The sequence below is a fragment of the Rhynchophorus ferrugineus genome, unplaced genomic scaffold (assembly GCF_030347505.1).
Source record: "Rhynchophorus ferrugineus isolate W39M unplaced genomic scaffold, kcgeb_rfMv2 rfM3, whole genome shotgun sequence".
Lineage (NCBI taxonomy): Eukaryota > Metazoa > Arthropoda > Insecta > Coleoptera > Curculionidae > Rhynchophorus > Rhynchophorus ferrugineus.
This window is the reverse complement of record NW_027472582.1, coordinates 47,105,584-47,126,606: the sequence shown is the minus strand read 5'-3', so window position 1 is coordinate 47,126,606 and position 21,023 is coordinate 47,105,584. Positions and strand designations below refer to the sequence as shown.

At 31.1% G+C, this 21,023-nt stretch overlaps 2 protein-coding genes across 3 annotated transcripts in view; one reads left to right on the top strand and one right to left on the bottom strand.

Moving 5' to 3' along the window:
* The window catches only part of LOC143194417 (uncharacterized), a 59,353-nt gene that overhangs the window by 7,080 nt on the left and 31,250 nt on the right, over window positions 1-21,023 (top strand). For both annotated transcript variants that reach the window (XM_076401197.1, XM_076401196.1), the window contains exons 2-3: window positions 10,384-10,559; window positions 10,648-10,815. In XM_076401197.1, coding sequence (XP_076257312.1) covers window positions 10,452-10,559; window positions 10,648-10,815 — 276 coding nt within the window. In that variant the 5' untranslated portion in view covers window positions 10,384-10,451. The remainder of the gene's footprint in view (window positions 1-10,383; window positions 10,560-10,647; window positions 10,816-21,023) is intronic.
* LOC143194423 (uncharacterized) overlaps window positions 1-21,023 on the bottom strand; it is a 55,733-nt gene that overhangs the window by 14,821 nt on the left and 19,889 nt on the right. The gene's annotated exons all lie outside the window — the stretch shown is intronic.

The window sequence follows — 21,023 nt, the reverse complement described above, 5'->3', positions numbered from 1 at the left end:
AAAAACGTAAATTAAGGCAGTTCACTTAATTACTTTTTCAACCCAACAAAATAAGTGGTCCTTAATGGGTTCAGGTATGAAAAAGTAAGATATGTGATTAAATTTTAGCTAATATCTCAGACTAATATATAAATTAATTATTAGTTTTATACACATCATAATGATTTGTTTTGCACTCTGAACATGTACCTCCTGGAACACAATATACTTGCTTTGTGACCCAATAGATTTTCTTCAAAAAAAGCTTAAAAAACAATGTTAAATCTCCAGAATGAAGTAAAACCAAAAAAAAACATAAATTAAATACAGGCCAGGTAGAAATGAAGGAAACTTGTTGTTTTGGATATAAATAAGTCGTTATCATTTGTAAATTAAGCGCAACATTCGCAATATACCTGTCTTCCATAGTTGGCAAGGTGGTTCTAGTCTGATCTAGTTTTGACAATTTGTATATGTACATACGAAGAAATTGGTATTAAAGAGCGTAGGAGAAAGAAGCAACTAATTAGTCAATTACCATAGTATATATAATCATTAAAATAAGAGAATAAATATTTTCAATAGTTAAGAGAATTGTTTAAATATCAGTTAGGGAAGTAAAAACGCGGGTTAAAGTTCCAACACTATGTATCTTATATATCTTCGTTATTTTGTAGCTTATGATGGTTCTTCATTACTTCCAAGCTATGGGTGGTCATTTCAATGGTTTAAAAGTTGGCATTTTGAGGCCAACAATATCCACGTCCAATCCAAGTCAAAAAAACCGAAGACATTGAATAGCAAGTAGAATTGAAGATATACTCTATTTAAACCTGTTACAAGATATATGGTTATAGCTAAGGGAAGAAAATATTTAAGAAGTTAAAGTTTTCTAAAAAAACTTTAAAGAATCCAGAGAAGAAATATATATCCCTTTTCAGTATAGTCTGGCGTTTCTTCCATTTTTTTTTTTGCACTGTGACAATATGCCTCGGAACAATAAGGCATTGCGTTGTCCGACCACTGAACTGTTTGTTTGTTGTATTTTTTTATGAGAAAAACCCCTAAAAGTGAATCAGTTACTGAGAAACTGAATACTCTATTCAGCGGCAATACCAGTTCGTTTGTATGATGCGTATGTTGTTTCCTCTGATACTTTATGCTATTTTATGTTAATTTTCACTTGACAGTTTTCACACTAAGATCTAGATAGCTGTACCTTCTGCTCCCGCTTTGAACAATATTGAGCATGTTCTTTAAAGCTTTGCTCTGGAATTCTTCTATGGTATATACAAATTGGCTTGACTTTGTATAACATCATTTTACTACATTTATTAAATGAGATTGGCGACCTGTTAAGACAATGCATACTACGGAATTTGATCTCGAATAATGTACCAGATGATTTAATCCAAATGTGCGTCTGCCAAGTTAATCTACAATCTAACTAAAAACCCACATATTTTGCATGTTCCTCTTATAGGATATCTTCGTTATATAATGAATAATTTTTCTATTAATTTAGCAATTACTAGTTAGAGATCTCTACGTACGGTGGTGTGCCTTGTTTGGACACCATTATGACTTGGACAAATTTCCATTGTTCTGGATAATATTCGAGTTTAAAACATTCAGTAGATGTTTTGACTAGTCTCTTGCTTGATGATTTACTTGCTCAAGAGTTCTTTATTTTTCCAAATACTCTTTAGGATACAAACTCTTCAATGGTAGGCACACTTGCAGAAGTGATTTAAGGTACTCTTTTAATTCGACTATTTGTTTCTGATCATACTCAGAGAATGGTTGAAATACATTACCATTTATTACGAAACCACTATTAACGCATCGCATCTTCTTTAGGCAAGGTTCAAGAGTCAACTCAATTTTTGATATCTTCCAAAGAATGAAACTGCTGTTTAACCACACCGTGTTCCACATATCCGAATACATAATAATTCAAATGAACAATATATGAATAGCACGGCTAGTGTGGTAGGATAACCATTTTGTCTCATTTTGTTTCAAGTTAAGTCTTAAAAACAACAAATTATTAAAGTAAATTTCTTATATATCGGGTGTTTTTCTTCCAATGTCCTGCACAAATGCACAAGAAATGTTTCTGTAATCGTTTTGAGCAAAATTGGCAACTCGTTGTTCACTCCGAGTTGGTCCCACCATTTTTGTACTCCACAAAAACTATATTATTGCGCTATGTATATTTAGCTTCATATATATGGAAAGGTGGCTGGGGTATACATAAAGTTTTTCATTCGAGCTTGTCATAGTGGAACCATATTTTATCTCCAATATGCGACGCAAAAGCCCCTTTATCTTCTACTGGTGGACGAATTACTGACAAGTGAAAAACGTCATTAAACACCTCTATGCCTCAATTCTTACGGTAACTAACGTCCCTCTTTTTAAAGCATTTCCAATGCTTTTAATCGATGGGATATAAATTGTTGAGTAACCTCTAACAAGAGGATATGTTCTTGCTGAGTTTGCCAACAATTTTCATCATCTAATTCAGCTCCTCCAATTCAGCGTTTTTAAGCTTCTATATTACTCCCATCGGCTTTTTGTCTTCCTCACTGAAATACTCCGATTTGAACCTAAAAATATTCCCTGTACTTTCTCTCACAGACAATGAGAAATATTTTACCTTAACATATAAATTTCCCTTTCATCATTTTAGAGTTCCTGTTTCCGTTGGCGCTACTTTTTGTACTATTCGGTTTCAATTTGTACCATTAATAGTACTTTATAAATAACACATCGCATTCGAGTGCAAACGCATTCGAGTACGATTTTTTATCTCTAATTTATAAATCTAAAAATATCTGCTAATACTGAATTGGACATTTCGCGATTATTTAACACGGCGAAAGTTAATTCATCTTTTTCTATCTAGAAAGTCGAATGTCATCTTTTCCAATGTATAGTAGTATGCATATTGCCTTTATTGTGGCAAAATTATGCAAAAAAATCTATTTCTGAAATATTTAAAATAATTTAAAATTGCAAGAAAAAATTAAATCTAAATCACAAAGAATATATTTGAGCTCCGAAGCAAATATGATGCGAAAGGACAAATTATATTATATTATGCCCATTATATTTTTATAAACAAATATATACTGACGTCCTCTCAATCAATTACACTTTAGTAAGTATTAAAGAAAAATTAAAGTTACTCATTATTTAACTATTATTTTATCTGTAATTACATTGTGAATTGAGGTAATATCTAATGATTTTTCTATATTTGGAAAATATTTAAACGAAACCATGTGGCCGCAAAGGTAGACATTTTTTCTCTTAAATAAATAGATACGATACTCTATTAGAGCTGTGCCCAAATTAGTTTGTCGCATGCCATTATCCGCACGCCCACTTAACGAATTGGACAAAATATTGGTCTGTATTCATATATAACTTCTTGAAATAGTCTAATTAATTTTAAAGCGCTAATGAATCTATGAAGCGTTATAAAAATGAGGGCGTTTAAAACAATAAACCTTTTTATTTATATTAAAACCCTATTTTATTTAGGGAAACAAGAAGAGACTTGTTGCAAAATTACCAACGATTACCAGCATAAACTAAACTTTCTATCTCTAGACGTCTCACACATCATAGTCCGTTAATAGTCTCGTGATATAACATGTATAGTTGAAATCCAACCACAAACTGAAAAACAACAATATCACGATTCACTGTATAACATTATTCCACTCGAGAAAATCAATCTCGTCTGGTATCCTTCGATCATCTTCATAAATACGACAATTTATAGGAGACTTATTCCCCAATAAAAAAAACAAGCATTTTTCAATGTATAACTACAGTAATCGTTTTAATAATGCTCATAATATAGTAGAAGTGGTAAATTTGCATAGTTTATTCAATAAATAATACTGAAAGTGGGTAAAGACAGTATATTTTATTAAGAAGATAAAAAAAGGTTGCTAACAAAATACTGAAATTGGCCAACGATAACAACATTTACCGTACAATAGAACTTATGACTAGAGTATTTAATATTTTCCGCTTAGGCTGAAAGGTCCCCAAAAATGAATTGATAAAAGAAGCAATAAAATCGGGTCGAAGTTAGAACTTCGGAAGACTGTCTACTTCTCAACTAACACGCTGCCGTTAGTGTGAGAGTTCGTCAGTATTTAGTCTTGCTTCTAATATTTCTTCTTTTTCGGACGTACCGTTATCTTAGAGACGCAAGCGTTTATCATAATTTAATAAGAGATCAATTTTAGAAAGCATTAACCGATGAAGACGCAGGCCAAGTTATAGGGTATCTAATGAATTACTCTTACTCCTTTCAGGGTTTCGTTACTATTTTATTAAATAAATATAGAATCAAACACCAAAACCTAGCCGTAGCTGCTAAAATGTTTCTCGTATTTATTGAAATTATATTTGTAATTATATTATATTTATTTAAATATTTCAAAATAGTATATTAAGTCAATTCATGTGGTAATCATTTCCATCTCATGTAACGTTTCTGTTGTTAACCTTGTAAGTGCAAGTTGCATACATTTTTTTAAGACTTTGAGCTGAGCTTTCGTCCGATTAGTCTCATAGCTCTCTATCTTTGAAGTTTTTTTCGTTCGCCAGGCCGTTCTTTTCCATTTATATCAATGTCAGCACCTTTAACTTGTTAAAACCAAAACCTAAAATTGGAATATGACTGAGTAGCATCACCAAATGTTTTAAAAAATATTTTATGGGTTTTGGTAGTACATTGTGATCTACTTTTTTTTCTTTTATCGTATAGTCTTCAGCTGGTGTAATAATCCAAGCAAGCTATACGAACGTCGTTCTTCGGCAAAGCATCTATGGACCATAAGTCGGTCGGTTAGACACAGCGTCTCCTCATAGGCTTTTGCTCATGGTTTTTGGATCTCTCCGGTATCCCTAACCACGAAGGAGACATGGGGCACTTTAAATAATGTCACTGAGAAGGGAGAAGATAATATATATTCTACCTATTCCAAATCGTGACCTAATCCGACCTAATAACCTCATAACTAAAAATAATCAACTTAATATCTAACACTAAAGTACCGATCATCCGGTTAGACTGATATAGAGTAATGTGAGTAATAACTACTCAAATTTTGGCCTCTCTCTGACTCCATTGCTGACTCCTACACTCTGATACTACGACGAACCGGGTATGTGGACGGCGAAAAATGCCTTAGTTCTAAAGTGTTTTCATACTAAAAAAGTTCTCGCACTAAATTTTGTAGACAACGGAGTCATTAGTTCACAAACAAGAAAATTAAAGAACCCCTACTGAGGCTTTTCTAACTACAAGAAACTCTTCACTGACATTCTCCCTTCGGGAAAATGACAGTCTGCAGACTCCCAATCCAGGCAGCGCCTCGGCAAAAATTAAATCAAACGCTCGGCGAGGTACATTTGTACCAAGGTACGAATTCTCATAAGATTCCAAACATTCGCCAAATTCCTGTGTCAGCATGTACCGTACCGAGCACGATCAAAAAAAAATTAACGGTACAAGATTTATTTAAATCAAACAACAAAAATGTCGACAACTAAATTTAGATCGTTTTATTATTAGCGTATGTGTACACTTAATGTAACACAAGTTTTGAAGGTTTCATACATTCACCAATAGATATTCATAAACAAAATACATGAAAGTAGAAAATAGAAAAACCGTCGATAGTCGCAAAACAATTGAACTGGTCGATAGTAACCAAACTAGCGATTGAAAATAGTAATCACTATATCAGTCAAATGCATTCTAATGTTTTTCTATTTGTGATGACAGACCGACATATATGAATTCCTTCCTGTACTAATTTTAAGAGAGAAGACTGTCTACTTCTCAACTAACACGCTGCCGTTAGTGTGAGAGTTCGTCTGTATTTAGTCTTGATTCTAATATTTCTTCTTTTTCAGACGTACCGTTATCTTAGAGACGCAAGCGTTTATCATAATTTAATAAGAGATCAATTTTAGAAAGCATTAACCGATGAAGACGCAGGCCAAGTTATAGGGTATCTAATGAATTACTCTTACTCCTTTCAGGGTTTCGTTACTATTTTATTAAATAAATATAGAATCAAACACCAAAACCTAGCAGTAGCTGCTAAAATGTTTCTCGTATTTATTGAAATTATATTTGTAATTATATTATATTTATTTAAATATTTCAAAATAGTATATTAAGTCAATTCATGTGGTAATCATTTCCATCTCATGTAACGTTTCTGTTGTTAACCTTGTAAGTGCAAGTTGCATACATTTTTTTAAGACTTTGAGCTGAGCTTTCGTCCGATTAGTCTCATAACTCTCTATCTTTGAAGTTTTTTTCGTTCGCCAGGCCGTTCTTTTCCATTTATATCAATGTCAGCACCTTTAACTTGTTAAAACCAAAACCTAAAATTGGAATGTGACTGAGTAGCATCACCAAATGTTTTAAAAAATATTTTATGGGTTTTGGTAGTACATTGTGATCTACTTTTTTTTCTTTTATCGTATAGTCTTCAGCTGGTGTAATAATCCAAGCAAGCTATACGAACGTCGTTCTTCGGCAAAGCATCTATGGACCATAAGTCGGTCGGTTAGACACAGCGTCTCCTCATAGGCTTTTGCTCATGGTTTTTGGATCTCTCCGGTATCCCTAACCACGAAGGAGACATGGGGCACTTTAAATAATGTCACTGAGAAGGGAGAAGATAATATATATTCTACCTATTCCAAATCGTGACCTAATCCGACCTAATAACCTCATAACTAAAAATAATCAACTTAATATCTAACACTAAAGTACCGATCATCCGGTTAGACTGATATAGAGTAATGTGAGTAATAACTACTCAAATTTTGGCCTCTCTCTGACTCCATTGCTGACTCCTACACTCTGATACTACGACGAACCGGGTATGTGGACGGCGAAAAATGCCTTAGTTCTAAAGTGTTTTCATACTAAAAAAGTTCTCGCACTAAATTTTGTAGACAACGGAGTCATTAGTTCACAAACAAGAAAATTAAAGAACCCCTACTGAGGCTTTTCTAACTACAAGAAACTCTTCACTGACATTCTCCCTTCGGGAAAATGACAGTCTGCAGACTCCCAATCCAGGCAGCGCCTCGGCAAAAATTAAATCAAACGCTCGGCGAGGTACATTTGTACCAAGGTACGAATTCTCATAAGATTCCAAACATTCGCCAAATTCCTGTGTCAGCATGTACCGTACCGAGCACGATCAAAAAAAAATTAACGGTACAAGATTTATTTAAATCAAACAACAAAAATGTCGACAACTAAATTTAGATCGTTTTATTATTAGCGTATGTGTACACTTAATGTAACACAAGTTTTGAAGGTTTCATACATTCACCAATAGATATTCATAAACAAAATACATGAAAGTAGAAAATAGAAAAACCGTCGATAGTCGCAAAACAATCGAACTGGTCGATATTAACCAAACTAGCGACTGAAAATCGTAATCACTATGTCAGTCAAATGCATTCTAATGTTTTTCTATTTGTGATGACAGACCGACATATATGAATTCCTTCCTGTACTAATTTTAAGAGAGAAAAGGACGGATGTTATTGTTTGATTATGTATTGTACAGATCAGTTAATTTTAATATTCGGAAAGTAACAATGATACAACATAATAACAGTAATTGATTTATTTCTATTTCATTCCAACATGCGCTTACTAATTTTTTTTTCAACCGCGTCAAGTGAGACGGAAATATTTCTTTTCGAACTTTCTTGGGAAAGAAGAGGAAAGAAATAATTACTATAACCTTCAAGATAACAGTTACACTTTGAATGTAAGAATAATTTTTTATTTTATATTTTTGACTAGATTGTAAAGAGTGATGAAATAATGACCACTAAATATTTGTATCGAATTTCCTCAACGAATCTTTATCAACTATTTAAACAATGCACCTATTTTAAATACCGCTGTAACTTTATTTATAGTTAATAAGGAACTTCTTACGTCATTTCATTAAAAAATAATCTTGAAAAATAGAGCTTAAAAATGCTGCTATATTAATGTACAATATATTATTATTTGCAGTCATACTATAAACAAAACATAAAACCATATATATTACATACAAATATATGTAAATATGATTTCGGAATATTATTTTCAAGCTCGCCGCTATGACGGCAAAGACAAAACATTAAAAATCATTTGAGTGAAATTATTGAGTGGGCCCGAAACTAGTAACTGAAAATGCACGACTGAAACAGTCGATAGTAAAAGGTAGTTAAATTAGTCGAACCGAAAATAGCGGCTGAAAGTAATTGACTGAAACAGTCGATAGTAAAAAGTAATAAAATACTAAAAGTCGGTAGTCGCTTTCAGACGACAGTTCCCAACGCTACATGAAATCATCCAATATATCTTGAATTTTTAATTTAATTCAAATTAATCACAAACAATTGAAGTTAATTTCAACTAATGTTTCAAGTTGAAAAACCCTAGTAATACAGAATTACTTATAATATCAAAACTTACGTAAATAAGCATAATGTAATTAGATTTTTGTGAATCTTATTGCATGTACAGTACTGAAATAGTTACCTTGTACTCAAACAAATGAGGTTTCGACTAAACAATTGACAAAGACAGTTAACCGACATCTGAAGCACCACCAAACTCCGACCTCGATAACGAACCATAGACTAGAAAAAATATTCCGCTTTCTGAGGCGTAACTTTGCGCTTCGTTTACCAACAAAAGTTCTTCTTTCTTCCGTTGCCTAATGGGAGATATGTATTCTTTCTTCGAGCAGTTACGAGAACAATACGAGCGCACACGGACACCGTGGAAATCGGACTATAATTCCGTCGTTCGGCTCTATCTAGTTATCAAGTTCGTAAACACGACAAAGACATGACAGTTTCCGTTGGAGAAACGATGTCGATTGCGCGGGTGATGGAGGATTAACGCCTGATTGGTTCGATGTGGGGTTAAGTCGAAAGATGGCAGCATACGGATATAGTGGTAGCAGGACGACAGTGCGACAGGTGAAACAGGATGATGCTAGGAGAAAGTCGCATATGGTACCCAGCGTCAAGGAATTTCATTTTAACAACGTCATCTCTGGTAGCATTGCAATATTATTAATTATACATAAGTAAAAACTTCAGGTTACAAGAAAAGACTCAGCATTTAGAACACCAATGATAATATTAATTTTAATTCTAACAGAAATAATAAAAAATATTAAATGAAAAAGTTAAGTTGGACATGATTAATAAGGTGTCTAACCTTGATTTAGGTATACTCTTTACTATTATTATTTATTTACTATTAGTTGTTGAAGGTAACTGTTTCTTATTTCATTATTTTTCAGAGGTATAAAAAATAATTTACAAAACTTATTAAACTATTAATTAACCTGTAATTCTTTATCTACTTATTATTACCAAATTTCGAATCAAACTTAAAAGTAACAAAATTAAAAATATAAAATAATTAATATAATTAAAACGAGTATGCTAAATACAAAAAAAAACTAAATTAAAAATAAATCTCCTAAGAATAACTGAATATATTTATATAAAGATATTTAATTTAATATGGTCTTTTTAATAAAAAATTTTGAGTAAAATTCTAAGAATTTATTGCTATAGATATCTAAATATAAATTAAAACAATTGTTTTAATAAATTACAATAAGTTGCCTGGCTTGGTAGCGTAACACATTAAGTTATAGTCAGCAAACTTCAAGAAGTGTAAAATATTAATAATATAACAAAAACAGATTGAAATTTCCTTATCACTCTTTGTACTACGTATTAAGTATATTAATAAAATTAAAGAAATTATGATTAAATAACACATTAATTACTACATTAACATTAATTTGCACGTAAATAAAATGCAAGCATTATTGTATCGAAAAAATGTATCTAGTAAGTCTCCGTTAGATGATTATATTTTTGTGATGACAAAATAATAAGATTTTTGAATTGATATCGACTTTTGAGTCAATATTGACAATACTTGACTTTTGAGACTTTATATTGAGTATTTTTCAAAATCTAGTAATCCGGTATGTACATGTGTGCCAATCTTCAAAAGAGTTTTCTGATTGAGTCATTGGAATAGTTCTCAAAGCCTTCATCGATTTCTCTAGTCAAAACTCCAAAGGAGCTAAAGTTAAATTTAAGAGCTAAGTTTAAAGGTAGAGAAATAACATGAACTCATATATTAATTTTCGTTGATAGTGGTTGTGGAAACAATCATAATGAACAGCATCATAAATTTTAGCCCTTACTGTTACTATATAATAAACGGTATTAAATACATTATGAGAAACATCTATACAATAAAGATATGTTAATTAAATCATATTAACTTTATTTCAGGTCCAGGAGGTCAACATTGCAGTCAGGAGCAATCTTTAGTTCAGCCTACCAAACCCCCTCCCTACCGTATGCCGTTATTTCCTGGACAAAATGACCCAGGAATACCTGGAGCAGCTTTAGACTACCAGCCTAGCTCTAATCTGCCCCAATACCATACCCATTCCGCCAAATTTCCTGTAAGTTTAGTTAATAAGTTTACTTAAATATTCCATAGTACTCTAATACACGAAACAAAATAATTACAAAACAAAATCTGTATTTCAGATTGTACGAGAAGTTATTCTCTCTAACGTAGATAAGAATTCAAAATTTCCGATTCTGCAAGAACTACGGAAAAAGCCAAAAAAGACTCTAATAGCACCAGACGCACCTTCGAAACAAATGGCTGCGTGGACTCAAGTTCAAATGCAAACTCAGATCCTACCAGATCAGGTAAATTTAAGACATTTAGTAGAAAAACTAAAATTAATAGCATACTTAAAACGTTTATTTTGCCTTATTTGGAAAAGATTTAGGTCATTATCATAATGTATTATTCTATGATAAACATAATTTCGTTATTATAATTTTTAACATTTTCATAATCACGTTAATTACAATGCGCACTCTATACCTAGTAATTTATTGAAGAATATTACGGCAAAAGTGATTAGGTTATTAGAATGACCAGATTAAGCATGTTGAATTGGTTGAAACTGGTTTTGTATAGTAATATAATTGAAGCACAGAAACAACAAATGGTACTGGTCCGTTATGAAAATGATTCAATACACACTTGGCTCTGAATACATGCACTATTACAAACGCTATTCAAAACATCTGGCTCTGAATATTGATATTGATTCAAAATTGGTAGCATCCTCATTCTCGATCGATTTTTTGTTGTTTGTTTGGTTTTTGTTGCAAGGATCGACCGATTCACCTATGTATATAATACATAACAATGTTTGCATTTTTCCATATTGACGATGACTTTTGCATGTGACAAATAGTCCATTTCGTCATCATATTCGAACATGACGTGCCTCTCATTGTCTCATCCTATTAGATCGAAGAAATTCATTGTGTTGCACTCGGACTATTTCTGTATCTTGAAGACGTTGCATTGTGTTTTTTTTATAAATACACATCAATAATATAAATAGTATATGAGTATAATATAAAATTAAATTTATTCTACATATAGCAATCACCATTGTTGCGGTGGTTAGCATGAAAATGTCATTCTGATAGAGATACGCCAGTTTAAATAAAAAATACTATAAAATAATCCTGGAACCTTATAGCAGCTACCTACTGGATCTAATTCTGACTACACACCATTCTCATACCTACATAAACACACATAAGCACAAAATTTGATCAAAATCGATCCAGCTGCTTAGGAGTTCAATTACCAACATAATACATAAGATAAGAAATACATATAGTGTCTGAGGATAATAGGAAAATATGCAGTACATTCCATAAATTTTGATGAAATTACAGTTCTTTCGCTAGACCTTGATTTAATGATTACTTGGACTAGCCTTTTTATAAAAATACTTAGTCAGGTCAAATACCAGGAAAAATCATAGATTGATACATAGCCATAGATAAGTTGTCATACTTTTATAATTATAAGCTTAATATTTGGGGAAAGTCCACAAAACATAAAATACGGCATGCAAAATACAAATACGGCAATAGGGCCCAAGAAAAACTATTCAATGCCATAATGTATACTGTTCGGTCCATTCGATGTCAACACATCTTATCAGTTACTTACGAAAAATTCCATTCCTCTCAAAAATTATTATTAGTGTCCAACAGGTTTTGCAGGTTGGTAATGTATTTTTGTGGCAAAATATAACAAACCTGTCGGAGAGAAGCAAAAGCCAGTGATTTTGTTCTCTTTTTGATAGGGTTGCCGAGGTGGAAAACTTTAGGGATCCGGCCTGCAGGGAAAACATAACAAACTGTCCTATAAAAGGTAACTTCATGACGCTGAAACATGCATCCTTTTAAGCTCGATGACCTAATATTCTTCAGAATGTCACAGCTTATAAACCCATAATATGTAAATGAAATAATATTATATCTGATATATACAATATAAACTTGGGTCTATTTATATCAATTATGATCGACTTGACCGAAAATTAATATAATTATAATTAATAATCAAGTGAAATATATATATATATATATATATATATATATATATATAATTTGATGTAATTTATAGTTGATATTGTAACGAATATACATTGAGAGGTATATTGATACATTACGCTACGTAGCCATAGAGGACAGAAACATATTTTCAGTATAATTAAAAATGAAATAATATCAGAAACGAATTCCACGTAAAATCGCACACTATCTCTAATAAATATAGCAAGCAATTTTATTCATAAATTGATAATCATATCTTTTCAAATTTATTTACAATATTTTGTTCGAAAATGTAATAAATAATAAATAATAAGTTTAGTTATACACATTGATCCAATGATAGTACAAATTGAAACTTATTAGGAGTGTATTTATTCAGATATGTATAAAAGATGCCGAAAGATATGAAAATGCTGGATCTAGACCACATATTTTCTTCATTTTATTCAGCACAAATTAGATCCGTAACTCTTCTCATGCCGCTAGTGTAACAGGCCGATGGTCTTATCCCATCCAAGAACTATATACTATCTAGGTAACATATCCGACCTAATTCCACGATAATAGTCAGTCATGTCATGTCCTACGGAAAAATAGTATTTTCCGTGTCATTGTGAGTGATAATTTGATAACAGGTCAATTGAAAAGTCCCCGGCCTAACAAATAGATCGCGCTAGTATGCATGCATGTATAAATTTTACAGCTGTCGGATCATTAGTTTGTGAATTATAGCATTTTGAGTGAAGCAACTTTTGTTACTGTGAAAAAAAATGGTTTAAAAGAAATTTCGCATGTTGATAAAATATTGCTTTTTGTTAGGAAAAAATACAGTTGAAGCAAAAACTTGGCTTGATGCCGAGTTTCCGGACACTGCCTCAGGAAAATCAAGCACCATGGATTAGTATGCTAAATTTAGTTATGGTGACAAGCACAAAAGAGGTTGTCAATGATGAAAACATTTAAAATATCCACAAAATGATTTTGAATGACCGTAAATTGAAATTGAACGAAACAGCAGACACTCTAAATATATCCACTGAACATCATATAATTCACGAATATTTGGCTATGAGAAAGCTCTGTGCAAAGTGGGTGCCGCGCGAGCTCACTTTTGACCAAAAACATTGACGAGTTGATGATTCGGAGCAGTGTGTGAAGATTTTTACGTCGATATGTGGCAATGAATGAAACATGGCTCCACCATTTCACTCCGAAGTCCAATCGACAGTCATCCGAGTGGACTGCACACGATGAACCCGCTCCAAAACATGGGAAAACGCAACAGTCGGCTGGCAAAGTTATGGCGTCTGTATTTTGGGATAGCATGGAATAATTTTCATTGACTACCTTGAAAAAGGTAGAACCATCAACAGCGACTATTACATAGCGTTATTGGTCCATTTGAAGGACAAAAACGCCGAAAAACAGCCGCATTTGAAGAAAAAGTGTGTCTGTGTCACAAGCCAGTGAAAACGATGGCAAAAATCCATGAATTGGGCTTCGAATTGCTACCTAATCCACCGTGTTCTCCAGACCTGGCCCCCAGTGACTATTTCCTGTTCTCAGATCTCAAAAGAATGCTCGCTGTGGAGAATTTTTCGCTGAATGAAGACGTGATCGCCGAAACTGAGGCCTATTCGTAAGGACAAATCGTACTACATTGAAGGGAATTATGTTGAACAAAAAAAAATTTGCCAAAAGAATGTGTTTTACTATGGTAGGCCGAGGACTTTTCAATTTACCTGTTAATATACATAGCATATAGAGGTTGCTTTTAAAGACTATTTTAATTTTCTCTATACTTTCTTTGCACATTTAATTACCTCTGATTATGTCAATTTTATGGTCCGATTACTTTACTTGATACTATTTCTTATATACACACATAACAATATTTGTTCTAAACAAGATTTATAGCAAACATATTCAGTTTCAAACCTATGCTAAAGCACGAAATTTTCACATCACAAAACAATAGTTTTACTTCTAGTCATTAGATTGTAGGTTATTTTATTTAGGAGCTATATGATTAACATAAACACCTTACCACTTTTAATAATCTTAATTAAAAAAATAGTATACTAAATAGTATGCCGTTTTGAAAAGTAATTTTATCAAAAATACAATATCAGATTGAGTAAAGTTATAAATCCATGTTAGTTACTAAAGTTATTCAAGCAATATCCCAATTAGTAGTCTTATGACCTTTTACTCATTTTGAATATCTGATGTTATGCAAAATCACCCTTCTCTGGTAAGAACATAATAAAACTATATATAGATTAGAAGCAGTTTAGAATATCCAACGAAAGCCTAATATATAGATCCCACGTGATGACCTTGGAAAAAAATTTGATCCGCTCATATTTCAGGATTCAGGATACAGAAAAACAAAAACCAGCGATATTTGAATAAAAAAAATTGTAACTGTATAGCCCGCAAACGACTTTTTCCTAGACTCAATATATTATACTGCCTAATAACAATAGTCACTTATATATAATATAATGTAAAACATAATATATCAGGGATCATAAAAATTGTAAAATGATCCTAATAATTTGATATATATATATATATTATTTTTACAAAGCACCATCATATTGATGTTTCACAATATAATCATATAATTTTATAGTTGTCTATGATATTCGAGAGAAGAATTAACAAAATATTTATTATGTTTTCTACATTATACCAAACTACTTGAATTAAATTTAAAGAGTCGAATTCACAAATATAAATTATATTATTAATAAATAATTCATGAAATAAGTATGTTTATTCTAGTTTATGTTTATTTAATTGTGCATATTTTTATTATTATGTTCATTCTTTAAAATCAATCCCAATACATTTGTTTTAATAATATAAATATATTTATAAATTTTTCCTATGAGTGTACATAAAAATTCTAATAAGCTTAAATCATTCGTAATACATATTACACAACAGCTTTTTTATTTCGACATTCTGCTAAGCTTATCATTTTCATAATTAACATTTTTATCGCACAGTAACATTTGTACGGTCTATAACGAATATTTCATCACTTAAGAACTATCTTTGTTGACTCGCTTTTCAACTAGAAATTGCAGTGTAAATATTTTCGATTGATTATTTTTTACACACTTCTTTGTGAATATAATCTCAACAACATTAAATTGTTAAACTGTACTTAAATTTTGACGACAAACACTATAAAATACTAATGATATACACCTGCTGGTGACATCAGTTGGTACTTTTGGAGAAGTTTCGTAAAAATCATTCGAACTCAGTGGTTTTTCCCATAATTATTGATTCTGTACATCAACTGATATTGAAAAAGCATAAGCATTATACTGCCAAAGGCCAATCATTCTTACAAAGTAGCTAAAAAACATTACTTTGAGCACCTACAAGGTAATCCACCAAGCAGTTCTTGTTTTGATACCCAAAACCGTAGCTGTATTAACTCTTTTAAAGTGATGAATTGGAAAACTATTATAAATGTTGTTTCACTCGTGCATAAACCTATACTGATCTTAAATATTACAGTTTTAAGGTAAGTAGTGTCAATAAGTCGTAACTTTTTTGATTGAAGTCATCTTCTTTTACCCTATATGCAGTTTTTTGATGATTAATGATAAGTGAATTAAATAACTGACTAGTGATAATTGAACGGCTATGATTTACATCCTTGCTCAAATCGTTATATCTCCTTCCTCATGTTGTATATAAAAGACCACTGATGAAATATTTATAGTATTTTTGCTATATGTTTAACCGCTAAAATTGTTTTTATAAACAGAAATCCCAGAATCGCTTGATTTATGAAATCTGATTTAAACATTCGAGCGAACACAAAAAATTAAAACTAACAATACCAATAATACATACAATTTGCAACATATACTTTTTATATAATGATAACTCAAAACAATAAAACAATAGTTTTAAAATTCAAAATATATGTCTATAATAATTAAAATGTTTACCAACAAAATTTCGATACGTTCATTCAAAGCCCATAGGTTTGTGTTTCGATCTTTTGCGCCTCCATCCTACATTTTACCAATAAAATTTAATGATCCGGAATTGGTGTTGAAAAATATACCAAAATATATATATATATATATATATATATATATATATATATATATATATATATATATATATAGATAGATAGATAGCGATATATATATATATATATATATATATATATATATATATATATATATATATATATATATATATGTATATATATATATATAGATAGATAGATAGATAGATAGATAGATAGATGGCGTTTTTACAATTTTATATGAAAATTTGATCATTGGATCTTGGATCAGAAGCAATATGTCGAGAATTTAGAGTACTTTTAAAGTGTTTAAGAGCAATAAATAGGATATCTTACGTAGGGTGTAAAGAGCTGAGGGTAGTTACTCTCGATAACTTTATCAATACTATACTAGACTATGTCCAAAGACATACACACAGAGACTCCATCAGCATATTAATGTTGAGCTTCTCCAGCTACTAGATATTAATGGCTTAGTCAGAGGATTAAGGAGAGTAAAATCTTTTAATATATTTCAATGAAATTATATGTAAAACTCAGCGCACATTAAAAATACTGGCATAGATATTAATCCCAAATTGTCTACCGTAGCAAATTAGGATAAAAACAAATAACTTATTAGCGTTTCTAAATTGCTATAATGAATAATTCAATTTTCTTAATGTTTTCTGTAAAAAACTACCGACTGTGGCAGTATGATCGGTATTTCTCCAATAATAGTAAATTTATCTGGCCTCCATAATATTTAATAAACCACTGTTTTTCTTCAACAGTATTTTAGCTTAACACTATTCCTTTTATGCCTTTTTATACTTAAATAAATATTAAATTTATTATTTTAAACTAAATTTCTAGAAAGATTCTGTTAAAAATATTTCATAATACATAGTAAATAATATATAGGAAACTATTGTTATTTTTCTAGTAGTAACTCATAAATGAAATAAATATTTAAACTTCATTGTTTATTCAACGTTTGGTCGCGTGTTGGCGTTGCCATTATTTCATTTTGCAAACAATAGAACCAAAAAAAACAACAATCTGTAGGCCGACTGAAGAAACGGTTGAGAAGTATCCCAACATAACCAAGACATTTCAATCCAAACTGTACCCAATAAACAGCTACCTCTTCATTAAAAATAGAATTTTTTTACGCTTCCTGAGCAGAATACCAAACAGGATGGAAATATGCAGGATACGGCGCGATTCGTTCACATAGTCGGCCACCATTAACAATTCAGTCGTCCGGGAGGCCGTCAAACCTCAAGCAGTCGTCGGTGTATTGTTACGGGTTGTGTTGACGGTGAAGAAGTGTACGCGCGCATAGCTAAGACGACGTACCTCGATGATACTATGGTGGAGTTCGCCTTGAATCACACGGATCCAGTAAGTTGTGTTTCTATTTTAAATCGACCAACTCGTGTTATGAGGAAAGAGGAAGTCCCAACGGGCAACTGGTTCTTGGACGGGACGACCGGCCGAAAGAAGGAAGTGCTACATTTATCGGCTGTCTCGATCTTAGAATACGTCGCCTTTCATGTTCAAAATAACGATCGTAAAACGCGGTCGAACACTTTAGATGCAGTTAGTTATTTTCTCTATGGCTATTTTACGGGACCGTTCGAGGAAAAGCGATATTTTAATGATATTTTATTAATTCGTTTTTATTTTACGGTAGCAGTATAAAAATCAAAGAATATAAATTTATTATAACAGTTCAATATAAGTACATATAATAATTAGTATTGTACCCCCAAAATTACTAATAATATTTATAGAGATTATAAAATTATTTTTTAATAACATTCCGTAACATCATTTTTATCATTTTTTTGAATGTTGAAATTTCTAAACCAAAAAGTTATCCTCTGTATAACAGCAGAATCCTTTTGATATCAAGGTACCATTCATTATACCTTAAATTTTATAATTTGTCCTAGCCAATGCCCAAAGTAGACCTAATTACACTATCATCATGTTTAAAAGTTGATTTGATGTATTAATACTGAACTTCCACTAGTTGGGCGGGTTTAATTTTACTTCATCTGACCCATATAATTCAAACTTGCCTTTCTCTGGCTACAAAATTTATTTTCCTTGGCCATAATACGTGCTGTTGTTAACTCTAACCAAGCCTGCACGAAAATCTCTCAAATGATTTTTGGCAGATATAGCCAGATTAGTACCCACAGTGATAAAGGCGACGGGTTGCTGCTGCCAAAGTACAGGGTTCGAATCAAACTGGAGCACGGATGAACCTTTATATTTACGATCTATATAAATATGATTGTCTATAGACAAGAGTTGAAAGTTATCCAAGAAAAACGGACCCATCCAGGTCAATTACAAGGCCAGGTAAGGCCGGATGTCTTTTTGAATGGTCTCTAGACTAGTTATTGGTCAGTCGGCAGCACCTTTCTAGATATTCTTGACACATGTTAGTATTAAAAATAATCGTGCCTATCAATTTTCTCTGAAATATCAATTCACCACGGCTTTGTAACGACTACAAAACAAATGTTGTGCATTGAAATAATCTGCAAGTGCGCAACAGGTGGTAATATTTAAGTATTCAATTAAAAGTGTTTATTTAAATACTATGTAATATATGATTAATTTAAAATATAGTTAATTAAAAAATAATTCAAAAGATACTATTTAAACTTACAATTGTTATGTTTAACAAATATTACAATTTTATTAGCCTTATTTTATTAACAGATATTTTTAATCTCAAAGACACTATATGTATTGTATATAATAAATGAATAAATGTTCCATTTCTACAATATTTAACACAAAAATACATATGGAATAGGACTATGAAATTTTACTGACTATTGCCATCCGTCAAAACAAACACTATTATTTTATTAAATAATACATGCATTAACTGATATAATATATTATTGATAATTTCAGTTAAATTAGTTAAATTTAATATTACTCACTAACACAACATAGAAACTATAGCAGAATAAAGATAGGCAATTAACATTACAGCGTAACAATTACAAGAGAGGTATTCAATATATAACAGTGTTTGCTTCTAATGTTACCGCATATACATTTACGTTTTTGATTTTGTGCCATCTGATTCCTATTTTCCTGAATTTTTTTTCAAAATAATTTACAGTCGTACAAATATAATTTTCAGTTTTTAAACTTTCGTTCGAAAAAATTCTTTTAGTTATTATTTTTGTAGATTTTAATGTAGACCGAGCAACTTTTGTTGATTGCAATATTGAACTTATATAGATATTGAACATATTTTCCTTTTCAATAAATTAAGGTAAAGTTTCTATCAATAAACACAAGTTATCTATCTAAATTTATCTATGTACTTTAGGCATAGTGGAAGATTTACTACTTAAATTACAATTAACAATTATATCTTATTAGGAATATAATCACCCTGTCTTAAATACAAGAAACAAACCGCCATCTGCTTATATAGGAGCCATAAGATATTTCCTTAAATTTGTCATAGTTTACTTTTAAAAACATTTTCTGGGCTAGTGCATAATGCTTTGAAAATATGCATTTTTTGTGAACATTTAAATCCTGGTACAAACCACTTTTATTTAGTTTAAATATGTGCTTAATTATAATAACAAAAATTTTAAAAAAATATAACCGAAGATATTCTACAAACCTTTTATAGAATTAAAAACCAAACGCACCTGTAGATGGTTACGATTCCTTGGATTTTATTTCCCTTTCTATGTCTTCAGTCATTTTCCCACTTCAATAAATTGATTATAAAAAGAAATATTATTTTACATGGAATACAGCTGCTGCTAGTATTTTTAAATGCTAAAACTATCTTCATAGAACTATAACATTAAAATGTAAAGAACAATAAAATTAAAATCTCTACCGCAATTAAATGATTCTCGTAATTATTCTTAATTAATTATTCTTAAGAGTTTCCGCTCAAGGTTCAATTTAAATAATTTGCATTATTTATTTTTCCTCTTTCGTTGGTGGTGTAACTAAAATATGCTGAACTATATAAATTAAAGAACAGGAAAATAATAAATAACTTTTTCAGTATACGTAGCTGTAATAATTTTCTGGATGATTCAAACAACAAAAATGCCCCATATGTCCCAAATATAAAAATTAACAACCAAAAATGTTTAAGTAATGGAAAAAAATATTAGAAATAATAGCGAATTCCTTCAAATTTTACAATTTTCAGTCGGCATCAGTTGTTTGACTATTATGGTATAAGTTATTAATAACAATGATACACAAAAAGTGCTGAATTGATAAAACAATAGACTATTGTAAAATATGACAGGACACCGTAGAAGCAGTAATTTTTTATAGCGTTTTACTACACAATTCAAGGAAGCATATATTCTTGGAACTATAAACCATTGACTAAATTCTTTTTATTTGTAAAAATCGT